The 17,084-nt window shown below is 53.1% G+C and overlaps 1 protein-coding gene across 2 annotated transcripts in view; it reads right to left on the bottom strand.

Moving 5' to 3' along the window:
- Positions 1-5,045: 5,045 nt before the first annotated feature.
- The window catches only part of ARID1B (AT-rich interaction domain 1B), a 437,948-nt gene continuing 425,909 nt past the window's right edge, over positions 5,046-17,084 (bottom strand). For both annotated transcript variants that reach the window (XM_062186972.1, XM_062186973.1), the window contains 4 exons: positions 14,688-14,784; positions 12,789-13,572; positions 10,780-10,910; positions 5,046-8,201 (listed from right to left, as the gene is read on the bottom strand). In XM_062186972.1, coding sequence (XP_062042956.1) covers positions 6,480-8,201; positions 10,780-10,910; positions 12,789-13,572; positions 14,688-14,784 — 2,734 coding nt within the window. In that variant the 3' untranslated portion in view covers positions 5,046-6,479. The remainder of the gene's footprint in view (positions 8,202-10,779; positions 10,911-12,788; positions 13,573-14,687; positions 14,785-17,084) is intronic.

Below are 17,084 nucleotides of genomic sequence, written 5' to 3'. Positions count from 1 at the left end.
TGACTGGGCCGAGGGAGAACAAGAGCAGGCAGTTGGAGCCGAGTCTGGCTCCCCTGGCTCCTCCGCAGCCATGCCCGCTCCCTGTGCCCGCCCTCAGGACTCTCAGCGGAGGTGCAGGGACGCCGGTCTGCTGCCCAGAGGCGTGAACGCTGGCCCCTCCCCGGGGATGCTGGGAGCCCCGTGGGCTCCCCCGGACAGGGCTGCTCGCAGGAGAACCTCCGACTGCTAACCAGCAGCTCTGCGAGGCGGCTCCAGGCTGCAGCACCGCCAGTGGCCGGGGTAGCCAGATGCTGGCAGCGGGGAAGAGGTGCCCGTCCCCAGGGCTCGGCGCTCTGGGCCCCAGATGAAGGCATCAAGTCAGACTTCAGAAAACAGGGCCCACTGAGGGGCCCCGCGCCTGGTCCCTTTGGAGTGGAAATGCCTCTTGGCAAATGGCTCGGCTCTGGCTGCCGGTAGTGGTCTCCCTGGGCGGTGTGCGGCCACGCAAAGTGCCATATGTTCACACCATTTGGTGAAAAACACGGGACCCACAACACCGGGCGCTTATGGGTAAATTAAAAAAAAAATCATGCCAACTCTATGTATCCTGAGACTAAAACATACCATGTCATCCCGCCCCATGGGAACAGAGAACCTCTCGCGAGTGTAGCGTGTCTGAAGCCAGGAGCCAAACCCCAACAGCTGCTGTCTTCCCTGAATGTCCCTTGTCCCTCCCTAGGTGCCATCCTTCAAGCCACAGTGGGTAAGTGGCGAGTGACCAGGAAAGTAAGGAAAACCGGAAGTCAGAAAGTGGTGCAGGGTGGGAAGGTGCTAGGTAGGTGACTCTGAGGGCCCAAGTGAGCCCAGCTCCCAGGGGACCCAAGCAGCAGGACTGAAGGCCGGGCCACCAGCTGCTGGACAGGCCTGTTCCCTGCGTGCTCACCAGTTTCAACTTTAAAAGTTAGGGGGCTGGTGCTGTGGCACAGCAGGTTAAAGCCCTGACCTACAGCACAGGCATCCCATACGGGCGCCAGTTCGAGTCCCGGCTGCTCCACTTCCGACCCAGCTCTCTGCTATGGCCTAGGAAAGCAGTAAAAGTCCTAGGCCAAGTCCAAGTCCTTAGGCCCCTACACTGCTGTGGAAGACCTAGAAGAAGCTCCTGGCTCCTGGCTTTGTATTGTCACAGCTCCAGGTGTTATGGCCATCTGGGGAGTGAACCAACAGATGGAAGACCTCTTTCTGCCTCTGCCTTTCAAAAAAATAAATAAATCTTTAAAAAAACAAAAACAAAAACAAACAAACAAAAAAAACAAACTTTAAAAGCTAGCAATGGGACCAGTGTCACAACACTGGCTAAACACAGAAGGTTTAGCCACTGCCTGTGATGCCAGCATGGCATGGGTGCCGGTTCGAGTCCTGGCTGCTCCACCTCTGATCCAGCTCCCTGTTAATGTGCCTGGGAAAGCAGTGGAACATGGTCCATGTGCTTGGATCCCTGCCACTCACATGGGAGACCTAGATGGAGTTCCAGGCTTTGGCCTGGCCAAGCCCTGCCTATTGTGGCCATTTGTGGGGTGTGAATCAAAAGATGGATAATTTCTCTGTTTCTCCCTCTCTAACTCTACCTTCCAAATACACAAATATATCTTAAAAAAAAAAAAAAAAAGTTAGCTAGGGCTTGGCTAATGCTGTCAGTGGAATCCTAATTTCCCATAAACTCTGATCTACGAAAGCTCATGGGCCCAGGGTCCTTCGGAAGATACTCCGATTGCACACAGCTTTGTGGTGAAGGTCCTGGTTGGCCAACGGCTCGTCTCACGGGCCCTGGCAGAGTGGTCCTGGGAGTCTCAGGCCCCAGTGGCTCCTCACTGGGCGCAGAGACCCCCGCCACACAGCAGGGAGGGAGGGCACAGCTGCACCCGTTTCCCAACACAAAACTGGCGACAGTTGAGCATTGTCTGGACTTTCCTGATTCCGTGGGTTCAATTCAAATGAGGTCACTTCAGTAGAGGCATTGTTAGTGCACAGCGTTAGGATCCCTCTCTCCGCCCCCCTCTGACTGTGGCTTCTGTTTTTCCAAAGCCACAGGTCCCACCAGGTTCCTCCTGGGCCGGCTGCCCTCACACTTGGTTACTCTCTGGAGGATGGGCGCGAAGAACCCCTGGCAGCCATGAGATCTCTCAGCTGTGCGGTGACCACCACTTACCTGGCGGTGCCGGCGTCCCCGCGGGGCCCGGGCCTGCAGTCCCCAAGGAGGGTGGGCAGAGCTGATGCCGGGCTGCACGCCCGGCTCATACGCAGGCTGCGTTCACTCACTTGGCCGGAGCTCCTGTGCTGTGTGCGGGGATTGCCCCCTGCGCCCCCACGCCCCGGACACCTCGGCCCTGGGCGGGGCAGGCTGGGCGCATGCAGGTGTTCCAGAAGCGCTTCCGCTCCTGGACGCACACGGATGGGTTCTCTGCCCGCTCCGGGATGTCTGATGGAGAACCCACGTGAAAAACACCCTGGGCACCGCACGCGGGCCCTCGGGAGACCGAGCTCCGAGGACTTCCACTTGGGAACCCAAACCAGCCAGCAGCAGAGTCACACAGAGGGAAGACGCCCCCAGGCTGCCGCTAAAGCAGGACGCGGGCGCACCTGCGTGCTTCCCTGGGTGTGCACGCGAGTCTCGGAGTCGCGTGGGACGGACCCTCTCCGAGAAGGTGGGGTTCTCCACGCCGGCGCCAGTGGGGGCTGCGCGGCCTAGGGCGTCGGGGAGCACACAGGACATGGCCCCCGCCCCCAGCCCCGCAGCCAGGCCTGTGTCCCCGCACAGTGCTAACCGCCCGCCTCCCGCGCGTTCTCAGCGCATAGCCCCGTGCAGAGAGCTTTAGTCCGCCGTGCCTCTCCCGCAGGCCCCACCCGCACCAGGGATAGCCACCCTTCCCTCCAGGTCCTCGCAGGGCGCGCGGCTGGCCGTGTGGACATTTACATCAGTGGGGGTCACACAATGGGGACCCCCGTGGTGGGCTAAGCCTCTGCCTGCAGTGCCGGCATCCCATATGGGCGCCAGGGTTCGAGTCCCGGCTGCTCCACTTCCGATCCAGCTCTCTGCTGTGGCCTGGGAAAGCAGTGGAGGATGGCCTAGCTCCTTGGGCCCCTGCACCTGTGTGGGAGACCCGGAAGAAGCTCCTGGCTCCTGGCTTCGGATCGGCCCAGCTTCGGCCGTTGCCGAACCAGCGGATGGAGCCTTTCTCTGTCTCTCCCTCTCTCTGTAATTCTACCTCTTAAATAAATAAATAAATAAATTGTTTCAGCCTGCTGTAGATTGAATTCTGAGCCCAGACGAAATGATTTGGCCCGCGTGAGGTCGACAGATGCCAGGTGGGGACGTGGGGTTGACGGGGAATGACAGATTTCCAACAGCCGTGAGGTGCACCGACTTCAGGGCGAACGCTGCCTGCTTTTCACCAGAGAGGCGTCCAGGGGCGGCCCACCCGGCTGTAGCAAGTTCTAACTTCAAAACCCAGTCTCACCGGCGCCCGCACAGGCCACCTCCGCCAGCAAAAACCGACTCTATCACTCTCATCCTCCAGCAAAGCACTTCAAATCCGTTTCTGAGCAAATGCCACCCAATAACATCTTACGTGACATATAAAAATCACTCAGATACCACCAGATTCAGCTTTATAGCACCATTCCAAAGCACTGAACTTCTTCACACCTTTATTTTTATCTTTTTTTTTTTTTTTTTTGGTACACATTTAAGATATGAGATCCTCTAAATTTCTCAAAAGCCTCATAGGGGAAAAAAAAACAACTAATTTTTAGGACAAAGCAAGAACTCAGTTGACAGGCAGGGCAACCTTGAGCCGGCAGTGAGTTCCTCGCGGGCTCCTCTGTGGGGCCTGGGCGGCAGTGGGGAACGGATTCTAAGGTCTCCTGGATCACTCAGATCAGCAGAGGACCTTGTTGCTCAGTGGAGGGGCTCCGGGAATGGGTTACACCTCAAAGCATGACGCCACCAAGTTGTTCCTAAGGATTTTACTCTAATGACAAAAGAATTGGGATATTGGGGAACTTCAGGGTTCGGGGCCAGTACACATCTTTTATTCATTCTCTGTAAGAGGGAAATTAGAATAATACTGAATTCCCTCTTACTAATCTCCATATTTTAAGCTTAGAGCATTACAAAAAATGTGTTCTTAGCAAGCAGATGTATCTACAGAGGAATTATAAATGGGTTTGTAATTCCACATGCAGTTGGCTGCATTGTTATGTAAGACGGTGGTTTGACTAAGCAATGTGGGAGCTGACAGACAGTGAGGCTGCGTGCAGAAAAAAGCGACCTCTTTGTGGTGATGTTGATTACCACTGCCCATTCTCGTCTAACTCCTCCCTGTCTCCCATGAGCGGAAGTACGCGGAAGTGTGGGGTGTCCTGTAGCTGGGGAGGGCCGAGAGGCAGAGCCAGGCTAAGAAGGGGTCCGCCAACATGAATTTAGGAGAACCGTGTTGTAGCACGGTAACAGTCACCAACCTGGGAAAAAGTGCCTGCTATTGAAAAGCTACCATGCACCGGGCCCAGAACACCACCAACACACAGTTCATGGCTTTGCCCCATGCGCACCACATACAACAGAACACACTCCTGTTAACATCGCACGATATAAATATCACCCACGATGGGGTCAACTAAATGCGAAATAGCTGGGAGGCACACACAAGAAACATGGACTGGACTGAACTCTGACTGGAATCAAGATGGAGTTACTTGGAAAAGGCAGAAGGTCCCACATGCAGGCCAAGTAAGCTCCGGAGGTGTCACCCCGAGTGGGCTGGCGGCCACCTCCCACGCACGCTGACTCGCATACCTTAACGTCCTTAGAGTGAACCGCTTTAAACAAAGACGCGCTCGCCAAGTAATTCCACAAGGGCGGACCGCTGCTCCCCACTCGAAGTAGGGAGACCCCTACGGGCGCCTCTGACCGCGGGGACTCCTGATGGCCGTAGCTCCCCTATTTCCGCCAAGTGGCACGATTACGAGGGAACCGCTTTTAGTGGTAGAACAGTATTCAAGAACACCCATCACAGTGCTTAACAAGATTTAATGTACATTTATTCTTAACATGTGGAACATATAAAGATTTTATACTGAATAAATGATATTCATTAAGCCAGAGGAAAAGGAGGAATTTACATCAAGTTTTTTTCTTTTTTTTTTTTTAAACTACATTATCTTGGAATACAAATGTGGATTCTCGTCACTGAAAAATCTTTGAAGTTGTGTTTCTTCCTTTTAGTTGTATTTTTTCTTTTTCTTTTTTTTTTTTTTTTCTGTACTGGTAACCATTTTCTAAGTCAATCCATACGCGACCATCCCACACCTTGATTCATGAAGCGAATTGCGATCAGCTGCTCTCCCGAAATAGAGCATGACTTTATACATACAGAAACTTGTACATTACCCTCTTTTTTTTGTGGTTTTTGTTTGTTTTTGTTTTTTGTATTTTTTCTTTTTTTTTTTTTTTGGAGATATGGCCCTAATGAAAAAATATATAAAATAAAAATAAAAAATTATTTAAATCTACCATCACTTCGTAGTTACCACATCATGAAAAAGAAACTAAAAACTTTGTACTAAAAAAAAAAAAAAGAAGAAGAAGAAAAGAAAAAAAATGAGGGTATGTTTAATGTACAACTTCTATATACATCACAGCCCAGAGGCAGTAAAAAAAAATATTTAAAAAATGACTAAAGGAATTGTGAAGAACTGTCATACGGAAGGCCAGGCGACAGACAGCAGGCATGACGCGCGGCGAGGAGGAAGCAAGTCCTGTCGACGGCTGCCAGGGACGTGTTCTCAAGCTGCACTTGGACACACGTGGGTTTTGCTCCTAGCCTAGTGGAACCATCTTCCCGTGGAGAAACCGGTATCTCTCACAGCTGTGACGAGTCACTGACACCTCCTTGAGCCCCGGTACCTGAATCTCTAGAAGTTTCTATTGCACAGAGCTTTGGGCGATGGGATGCAGTTGCTTTTTTTTTTTTTAAATTTTCCATCCTTTGAAGAATAAAACGCATAGCAAATTGATAATTTTTCACCCTTTTTTGCCTCAGTGTGGTGAAATTTTCCCATCTTAGCATCTTTTGCCAAAACTTTTGTCTTTAAAGTCAATTTGCTTCCCCCCAAAAATGCAATACAACATGGAAAAGAACATTAAAAAGAAAATCTGTGAAAAAACAAAAAGTGACCTTTGAATGCACTAGACAGCAACTTTGGTTAAAAAAAGAAATAAAAAAAAACCCAAAAGGATGTACTTATACACACAGACAGCAAATATTAATTTCATAACTGTTCGAATTAATTATTTCTTTAATTCCCAATTGGTAAATAGTGAATGGGGCAGAGGAGCAAAGATTTTCTTTTCCTTCTTCCTACGCTGGATAAACAAGAACAGAAAACAGCCAGTTATGCGACCCTCGAGTCTTCACTCACACATGCTTGCCTTGTCACTTGTGTCATAACTGCCCGATCTGAAACAGTACATCACAGATGACAGACGCGACCAGAGAGTTCAGGACAGCCGATATCGAGATATCCAGCAACCGGCCCTCGTGCAAAAGGAACTCGGAGCGGTTTTCGTCCACTCTGGCCATGGCCAGCAAGGCCTTGGCCGCCCTGCACATCATGTCTACGCTAGGCGGTTCCAGGGGCGGGGGCTGCATGTGCAGGAGGTTGTGCTGGCTCTGCTGGTACTGGGCCATCGTGACCCCGTCCTCCAGGAAGCTTATCAAGTTTCCAATGCTTCCCTTCTGCACAGCTATGGCCCTTGCTGCTAGTGCGTCCCCTTGGGCAAGGTTCGACAAAAGCGCCATGGACATCTCTCGACAGACTGGGTTTTTGCGATCCCCCACGTACCTAACTAACGTAGCATAGAATTTCTCCTGACGACTAAACGGCGGCGTGGCCAAGATGAGGTCCACGTTATTGTCCTGGATGCTCAGTTTGCAGAGGGTCTCCAGCACGAGTCTCTGCGGCGACAGGACCGAGTTGGGTCCCACCGTCGGGAAGGGGTCTTGTGCCTCGGCGGACGGGCACACCATCCAGTGCAGCAAGCCATCCAGGATGGGCAGGCAGATGCTCTCCGTGTACGCAGACAAGTCCAGCTGCCCGGAAATGTTGGCCAACGTGACCAGCGTGTTGTCCCGCAGGACCTCGAGACAGTCCCACCACCACTCGTCCTTGCTGCAGGCCACCCCCTTGTCCTCGTCCTCCTCCTTCTCGTAGGTCTGCGGCGCTCGCTTCCGCTCGGGGTGCTCGTGATGGAGCAAGATCAGCTTTCCCAGGATCAGCACCAGGCCCGGATGTTTGGACATCTCGGCGTCGTTGCCAGGCACGAAGGACAGGCTCCGGACAATGTTGGACACGCAGATGCAGCGCTTGGCCAGCGAGTCCTGCCAGTGCGCGATGGTGCACAGCGGCGTCTCGTCCCGGCTCCGGGGCTCGTCCTCCAGCAGCCTGATGTTCCGGTGGCTTTTGGCCTGCTGGATGCCGAAGGGGAACTTGGCGCTCTCCGTCTGGGGCCCGGGGTTGGTGTCTTCGGGGAGCGCCCCCGGCCGAGCGGACAGGACGTCATCGATGGTGGCGATGATGCTCTTCTCCGGCTGCTCGTCACAGTCACCTCTGCCTTCCGGCTCTTTCTTCCTCCCGGTGGAGCTCAGAGGGGGCGGCGGGCGCCTGCGGGGTGGAATCTCCATCTTGCTCTCGAAGTGAGTCTGGATGTGCTCGGTGGTGTCGCCGCCGCCCAGCTGCCAGTGCAGGAGCCCGCTGTTGAACTCCTGCACGCGCCCCAGCCGGTCGGACCGGTCCACCACAAACAGCTTGTTCTTCTTGACGACCTTGATGGGCAGCTTGTCGAACTTGCTGGCTTGCTTGGGCTTCTCCTTGGGGTCTGCGGTGGCGTCCGGGGCGCTCAGGGCCGGGCTGCCCTTGGCCTCCGGCTCAGTCTTCTCGCCGTCCTCCTCTTCCTCGTCCTCGTCTTCGTCCTCGTCCAGGCCATCGGCCTCGGCCTCCTCTCGCCCAGAGTCATCCGCCACCGCCTGGCCGTCCTCCTTCCTCGCCGCGTGGTGATCAAGTGCTTTCTGGCTGGGGTCTCCCACTTCGTATTCCATGAGGATTCCAAAAATGTCAATCAGGCATTTTCTAAAGTACTCGACTAAGAGTTCGAGAAATCCCGACAACTGGAGGGGGGTGGGGTGGGAGGAGAAAGAACAGGCACGTGAGCAGGACAGCACCGCGGGCGAGAAGCCCCAGAACCCCGGCCACACCTGCAGCCCTTTCTGCCTGGGCCACGAGAGCGAAGCCCCCTAGCAGGCGGCACCCACTTCCGGAACCCAGGCCCCATAGCGGCCTTCTTACTGTAGCCCCACCCGTGTGGACACCTGCTGGGTTTTCCAGTGTTACCAGGGAGGGGCTCTCGGCCATCCTTCACCTTCTTTTCTGATTCAGAGGCAATGCACACATTATTAAAAGTGAGAATGTGGATTTCAAAGACACTTTCAGCCAAAGGGACTCTGTTCTCCTCTATTATTTATCTGAGACTTGCTTGCTGGGGTTTTATGGTTATTATTCTTAGGATTTAATGGTTATTTTTATCTCAGGTGCCGTAGGTTACCCTAATTTACGTTCTCCATATCTCTTTTGGAGAAGATAATTTCAGCAATGTAGTAGCTCATAAACACTGAAAATTAAAAACAAATCAATTTAGTCCCTGATAAATGAATTAGAATGTTTCATAAAACGCGATTTTACGTTTCCATTATGCACAACTCCAGCTGAAGACAAAAGCCGGCAGGGCGCACCACTGCCTCTGGAGGGCAGGCACTGGCTCCCCGAAAGAGGTCTGCCTGGAGAAGAGACCCACACGCTCCAGGTGAGCCCTGCCCAGCTCCCTCCCGCCACGTGCAGACGCTGGAAGGCTGTTTTAGTGACAGACGTCAGGCATGTCAGCCCCACCTTCCTGCCCCACTGTCAGCTTCTTGAGAGTGGGACTGGAGCAGTCACTGGGAAGTAGGGAAACCCCAGCCACTTCCAAGGGCAGAGGTGGAGTCGTCTGGACTTGCCCTCACCCTTACAGTGTACGTTTCCTCCCCAGAGGAAAAGGGGAAGTTTATGAAAATGTGGGATGGGGCCGGAACTGTGGCACAGCAGGTAAAGCCACCGCCTGCAGCACTGGCATCCCATTTGGGTGCTGGCTGGAGTCGTGGCTGCTCCACTTCTTTTTTTTTTTTTTTTTTTGACAGGCAGAGAGGACAGTGAGAGAGAGACAGAGAGAAAGGTCTTCCTTTGCCGTTGGTTCACCCTCCAATGGCCGCTGCGTCCGGCGCATCTCGCTGATCCGAAGCCAGAAGCCAGGTGCTTCTCCTGGTCTCCCATGGGGTGCAGGGCCCAAGAACTTGGGCCATCCTCCACTGCTTTCCCGGGCCATAGCACAGAGCTGGCCTGGAAGAGGGGCAACCGGGATAGAATCCGGCACCCCAATCGGGACTAGAACCCGGGATAGAATCTGGCGCCCCAACCAGGACTAGAACCCGGTGTGCCAGCGCCGCAAGGCGGAGCATTAGCCTGTTAAGCCACAGCGCCGGCCGGCTGCTCCACTTCTAATCCAGCTCCCTGCTAATGGCCTGGGAAGGCGGTGGAAGACGGCCCACGTATTTGGGCCCCATGCCCCTATGTGGGAGACCTGGAAGAAGCTTCTGGCTTCAGGCTGGCCCAGCCCTGGCGGTTGTGGCCTTTGGGGAATGAACCAGCAATGGAAGATATCTCTGTCTCTCTCTCTCTGCCTTTAGAATAAGCAAATAAATCTTATAAAGAAAAGAGAAAAAAAGAAAATGTGTGATCAATAGTAGTTCATCCAACAGAAGGATGAACATTGATTACTCCAGCAAAGGGTGCATACATATTTTTATATATTCATTTTCTGTTAACACAGGGCTGGTGCAATGTTTATGGTCTTATTAATATACTTCCTTTCAATGAAAAACTTGCCTTTCTGGGCCACAGTGGGGGACTTAAATGAGAGAAGAAAGATGAAGAAAAAGATTCTGTAGAAGCAAGGAAATGAGGTGTTTTAGCTTTTTTCCACCAAAAGCAAGAAAATAGCCATTCCTCATTTTTATTTCTAAATACTCACAAAAAAACTCCACAGCCCAGCTGACTCCTGGACATTTGTGCTAAGCCTCAGCTCTGTTTTTTCTTCCAGCTACTGTGCTGGAAGCTGCTTGAAACCTAGCTTTGAACAAAGGAGGGCTTGAAGCTCATTCGAGCTAACAGGTGTTTAAATGACAGCGTTCAAATCACCTGGGAAGAGGCAGAGATGGGAGGAATGACCTGGAGACAGGCCTGGCCCAGCTCTTCATCGTACTGGTGGGACCTGGGCACAGAGAGCTTCCCTGGAGTCTCTGGAACGTTCTGTGCATGCCTGGGCACTCTGTACATTTTCTCTAAGATTCGCAGACAGACGTCAGGTCCCCCAGGAACGCAGGGTGACGGTCCATCGCAAGCACTGCCTTCCCAACCTGGACCACAATGCTAACTTTGCTAAACGTTCTGATGAACTCCATTCTAAATAACAATGTAACTTTATTACTGTTGGCTACTCCACACACACCCACGCAGTTATCCCAGGGGAGCAGGGGTGCGCCCTTCAACCTCCCCAGACAACTGCAGATGGATTAGTGTGGGCCAGGGCAGCTACCACGCCTGAGCATGGCAGACACGGCTTAAGGGTCCCGTGTTCTATGTGTTGGCGAAGCTCACCTGGGAGAGGTTGAAAGTAGCAACGGTGCTGTCGTCGTAGAGAAGGATGTTGATGGTGTCCAAAGCCCAGGTGCTTTCTGCCAGAAGACCTGACTTAAGGGACATCATCACACGCCACGCCTCGGGAGTAGCTGAAAACGGCAAAGGAGGAGCAAGTCAGAACGTCAGCGTGAGCGTCAGACAGGAAGTAGCCGCGGGGCAGGCAGACAGGGCAGAGAGGGCTGAACACGGACTCCGCACAGACACTCGCAGGGCCGCTGACCGTGGTTGTGTGTAGGTTGTGAGAGGAGGGGATGAGCTGAACAGTGCAGTGGGGCTGGTTAAGATCCTCTGGCTTTGCTGGTTAAACATGAGACAAAGTGCTTCCGGGTCAGAAGTGGCTGAGCACAAATGCTGCTCTCCCATCACCTGTTTCTTGCTTTCTGACCCCAGTGGGGACTGTAGGCGTGTGTCAGCTGAACCATTAAGCCAGACCTGCTCTTCGTGGCCTTCTCCACTCCTGGGGGCCTGGGGCGGTGTCTTTAGGAGGCTGCTAAGTGTGCAGGGTATAAAAGCAACATTTAATTCCACACCAGCACACGCTCAGGTTCAAGGCCGCTCTGGCCACGCTGCTGCTTCCCTTCCTGGGCTCCTCCCTCACACTTGCTGCTGACAAAGGCTAGCACTCTGAGCTTCAGGCTCCCAAGCTGTGGTCTGAGCCAAGAGCGCGGCAAAGAAGGGCTGCTGTCTGTTTTGCTTTCCTTGTTCTTGCTACTGAAGAAAACAAAATGATTTGGTAGAAAGTCTGCCATAAATGGGGCTAGGACAACAGACTGGCAGGCATCTGCATTCCTGATGGAGGCCTGATCAGATGACTGGTGGATCATGGGACCATGGGCCTGAGCCATGGGCGGACCTGCCCTGGCAGAGCTGGCCTGAGCTCTGGTCTCATGGCCAGGGAGGTATCCCAGGAGCCCCCAGCACTGTGGTGGGGGCTGGGGCACCAAGGCTTTTCCGTTTTTATTTTAATGTTATGTATCCTGAACTTTTTCTAAATAGGCACATACTATTTCTTGTAATAAAAACGTCAAACTTTCTAAGATAAGGGACATAAATTTCTAGGTTGGACAAATACTGGTCATCTAACATACACAAACACATCCACATACACACATGGACAAACTACAGGCGCACACACACACACTTATTTGTTTATAATAAGGTGCTCAGTGTCTGTTGTACATCTTTCTTTCCCCATAACATTCTGAAACAAACAAAAAAACTCCTTGCTTTTTTTCAACATGTCCAATGTTGAAAACATCTTGATTATCATTAATTTAATATCTTCAATTTTCTAATCACTGTAAATGACTTTAAGTGATTTTGCGGTTTTAGAACATGTTTTTCTCACACAGCTAAGATCTGCTATTTTCCTTAGTGTGTTAAAAGCACTGCAGGAGAACGGCGCAGAAAACCTGCATCACTTGCAGCTGCTCCAGACCGCTCAGTCCCGCACAGGACGAGCCGGCGGCAGCAGCGTTCGGTAAGCAGCCCTGTGGCCCCCTCCTGCCAGGGCTGTGTGGCCTCTGTCAGTTCTGCACATCCTGCAGATTGTATCAGCTACTCATCTACAAATCACATCCAGGCTTCTACTTTTTCTCAGGACAACTCGCTGTATGTCCTTACCAAATCCCACACTTGCTGGGTCACCCTCGATATTTCCTTGGTCTCCCAGGGGGCCTGTGAGCACGCACTGCAGAGATTAAGTGGCTTGGGTGAGGTCAGATCTTTAACCCAAAACACAGTATCACAATGAGCCGGGACTCCTACGTCCCTGGCTTGGAGCAAAAATGCCACTGTAATCCAAGTTCTCCTCTGGCAGTGTCCCAGCTCAGGTTAGTGGCTCCCAGCGGTTGCTCCTGGTAATGTGCAGTCCTCAGAACCTCATCCCTTTGGGCTCAACAGGACCTGCACCTGCACCCCGATCCCAGCTCCTGACCGCACCTGGGATTCCGCCCAGGCCCTCTTACCGATATCTTTTGAGGTAATCTTGCGCCTTTGCTTCAGGACTGGCTGCGATGCCTCCACTGAGCCCGGGGGGAAGGTGATCTCCCTCCTGATGGGAGGGGGCTGGGGGGGCGGCCCGGCCACCTGGGATGTGGGGACGGTGGGCATGACCTTCTGCATCTTCATAGACGGCAGGAAGGGAGACTTGCTGGGAGACATGCGGCTCTCCAGGGAGCGCTGGAAGGAGGCCGGGCTGGGCGCCCTGGAGATGTGGTTTGGCAGTGACGGTGGCGTCTGGTAGGAGGACTGAGGCGGGCGCGTGATGGGTTGCATGGAGGCTGCAGACGCCATGTAAGGCTGACGTTGGCTGACGTGAGAAGGCCACTGGCTCTCGTGGTTGATCCTTTGATCGGGTACCATCATGTCATCCGTGCGGCCCATGGCCGGGTACGGGGGGGCCTGGGCGGGGCCGCCGGGGCCCTGCCTGTTCTGGTAGGGATAAGGCATATCGTTGCGCGCCGCCCACATGTTCTGCTGCGGCCCCTCGCCGGAGGCCGGCTGCATGGGGCCCCCCATCATCTGCGGGGGGATGCCGTGCGCCTGCAGCTGCCCGGGGCCCTGCATCCGCTCTCTGTTGTAGGGGTAGGGGTACTGGCCCTGGATGGGCCTCCTGTCCGGGCCCGAGTAGGAGCTCCCGTACTGGTTGTACATGTCCTGCTGCTGGGCGCCGTACTGCATGTTGTACATGTCGCTCTCGTGGCGCTTGGCTGGCGGCCCGTACATGCCGTCCATGTGGCGCTTGTAGTTCTGAAACGCAGAGCAAGACAAAGCACACTGGCACACGCTTACGGCTGTCAGCCCCGCTCACCGAGAGTGAGTAGGGGCAGCCTGTGGAACGCCACGTCGGGGGTGGACGGAGCACGTCTCGGCTCAGACGCCACGGCTGGTGCCCACAGTGCTGGAGAACTTGTCTTCCGGCGCTTGGAGCTTTCTGGGAAAACAGTGCCCTGGCCTCTAGCTGCAATCCTGGGGCAGTGGCTACAGCCTGACACTACGCTGTGACATCACTGGTGGCCCGAGGGGCCAGTCCCACTGGGGTGGGGTGGGGGGGAGCTTGAAAGGCCTCAGGTGGACCTCCTGGGCTGCGCCTGCAGCACAGGTCGGTCCACCCTACAGGTTCCCGCCTGGATGCCTCACAGGGCCAGGCTCTGAGGCTAGGGCCAGCACAACACTAAATGCTCCTCTTGGGGACTCTCCTGGGACAATGCTGAAGGGAGGTGTGGGGGCCGTCTCCCGATGGGAGGCAGGGAAATGCTGGGGTTTTAATTAGGATTCCTTTCACTTTACTTGCAAATTGTTTAAGATCAGCTGGTTTCAAAACTAAATGTTTAAAAACTACCTTGTAGTTAAAAGATGCTTAAAAAAAATTCCTCTATGTTGCAAGAGGCCTCTGATCTGAAAAGCTGTTTAGAAATGGCCACAGCAGGAGGTGCGATTGTCTGCCTGAGACAGGCAGGCAGTGACAGGAGGCCTCTGGCACAGCCACGCCTCTCTGAGCTGCACACACCTAGCTCATCACGCAAACCATGCAGGAATTAACTCAGCTGATTTTAAAAAGTCCAGTTAGTATATAAGTTCCTTTCTGTATGTATTCTCTTTAAAACATCGACAAATCTCAATTCTAAAATGGCCACTACAATGGCCATTGTTTACAAGGACGAGGGCACCTAACTTCTGATGACATGCTGTATTTGGTTCAGGACACCACACAGCTCGCCCACTCGGAAACCCCAGGAGAGCACTCCTGCAGGAACTACATCCTGAATGTCAATCACCGTTGTTAGACTCCTAGAGACCTGGAGGAGTAGCCCGCCTCCAGGAGAGAAAAGGCGAGCCCAGAAGTCCCCGCGCGTGCCACTCACCGGCTGCTGTGGGTAGAGGCCGGGCTGGTGCCCTGCATACGGCGGCTGGCCTGAGGGAGGACCTTGCCCTGGATACTGCTGCCCGTAGGGTTCATGCCTGGAACAGGGCAGTCAAAGACAGCGTCAGTCACTTCACAGCGCATCAGGAACCGTCTGTGGTGGGCGCCCTCCACAACGGCGGCCCTGCTGGCAGCCGTGGGGCTGCGCTGTGGCGGTGAGAGGCCCGGGAACAAGCGCTCTGGGAACAGAGCCAGACTCCTGGTTGGACTGTGGGTTAATTGGTGGGAGAGCAGACCGGTTGGACAGGCAGGCGCCCTGTAAGCACTTGTCGGAGCCTCAAGGCAGAGGCCCTGCCTCGCTGCTGGAGTTACCTGGGGAGAGTCTTGCTGCGCTGGGATGGGAGGCATTAGCCAAAACAAGAATCAGCGCTCAGAATCTCAGCCTCAAAAGCAGCAGTTCTAGAAATCCCAGAACCCGGCAGTGCTGCTGCTTATCCCTCTCTCGGGGTGAACGTAAGATGTCTAGGGTAGGGTCCGACATAAATTCAAATGATACTGAGCTCGTTACTGATTGTATAGGCACAACTATTCAAAACTGCGAAGTCCTGTGTCCTAAAGGCCGCAGGAAAGGTGAGGGGTGACTTCAATGTACACCTACTAAGTCTTAAAAAGGAAATGAACAAAACATTTATTTTTCAATTAAATTGAGAAATCACAAACACCAGCAAAAACGGAATGTTTTAAAGGGCAACAGAGTTGGGATTTTGAAAAGTTAGTAAAACTGAGACTTCTAAGAAGGAATAATTGCACTGAACATATCCCTATATTTACCAAGGAATGAGAATTAGGAAAAAATAAAGTCTTCAAATATCACATAGAAGATGTGCAGGAAGCTTTTGCTATGCTGATGTCCAGAAGGAAACTATGGGACCAGTGCTGTGTAAAGCCACTGGGGTAAATCATCCCACATGGACTGCTGGTTCGAGTCCCAGCTGCTCCACTTCCAATCCAGCTCCCCGCTAATGCACCTGGGAAGGCAGCAGAGGATGGCGCAAGTGCTTGGGCCCCTGCACCCATGTGAGAGACCCAGATGGGGTTCCTGGCTCTTGGCTTCGGCCTGGCTTAGCCCTGGGTGTTGCAGCCACCGGGGAGTGAAACCAGCAGAGAGAGGATATTTCTCTCTCTCTCTCTCCCTCTTCCCCTCTCCATTACTTTGCCTTTCAAGTAAAAATAAATGAATATTTAAAAAAATAGAAGGAAGCTTATAGATAGGAGGAAAGAAGTACAACTGACATAGATAAGATTTAAGCTGAATAACAGGTAACATTTTCCAGAAAAGAACTTAACAGTGAGGTCCATCTCTAATGAGGAGAGCCAGAATAACTTTGAAACCTAGGCCACACAATGTTCCAGGAAGCAGTGAGAAGAGACAGGAAGTATATCTACTTGAGTTACGCCAGGAATACATGTCGCGAGGCCAGTGTTGTGGAGTGGCAGGCGTCCCATATGGGTACTGCCTCATGTTCCGGCTGTTCCACTTCATTCGGCTCCCTGCTGATGGCCTCGGAAAAGTGGTGGAAGGTGGCCCAAGTGCTTGGACCCCTGCACCCACATGGCAGACTTGGATAGAGTTCCTGGCTCCTGACGTGGGTCTGGCTCAGCACTGGCCATTGCAGCCATCTGGTGAGTGAACCAGTGGATAGAAGATCTCTCTCTCTCTCTTTCTCTCTCTGCACTTTCTTTGTAACTCTGACTTGTAAATAAAATAATTAAAAAAAAAGAATATATGTTCCAGTGACACCGTTCTAATTTCATTAGCAAAACAAAACAAAACAAAACAAAAAGACGTATTCAGTGGCCTTTCCTGGACCCTCAACAACAAAGCAAACCTAACTAAACCTCCAATCCTGTAAACCACGCTCTGCCACGTGATGGCGGACTGATGAGTGCAGGCGTGTGTAAACAAATATACATCATACACATAAATATTTGCCACATCATGGCCAGGGTAAGAATTAGAAGAAGTTCTTAAGTCACAATGACAAGGTACCCTGCCACTTGGAGCCTGGGATGGCTATGCACGCGGAAGAACCAGGCTCAGAGAAAATGCCAGACAGAGAGCGCGTGTAGCTGGTAAAAGCGAGCTCTCAACCTCTGCCAATGTTGTGTTAAACCAACTGAGCACCGCCTCCAATCCCAGCCCATGGGACGAGCGGCGAGTGGCTGTGAGTCCCCTGGGGCTCCGAGGGCCAGTGCGGCCTGCTGCACGTGGTGGTGGCCACGCTTGGAAAAGGGGCCTCCTGTGTACAGAGCCCCCACCGTTTCCTTTCAAGACCACACCTCCTGTCCCAGCCGGGCCTCTAAGCACGGCTCTGCGCAGGGAGGCAGGTGCACAGCC

This window comes from Lepus europaeus, chromosome 3 (assembly GCF_033115175.1).
Source record: "Lepus europaeus isolate LE1 chromosome 3, mLepTim1.pri, whole genome shotgun sequence".
Taxonomy (NCBI): Eukaryota; Metazoa; Chordata; class Mammalia; order Lagomorpha; family Leporidae; genus Lepus; species Lepus europaeus.
Note: the sequence above shows the minus strand (reverse complement) of the source record. Positions and strands in the feature narration are given on the sequence as shown.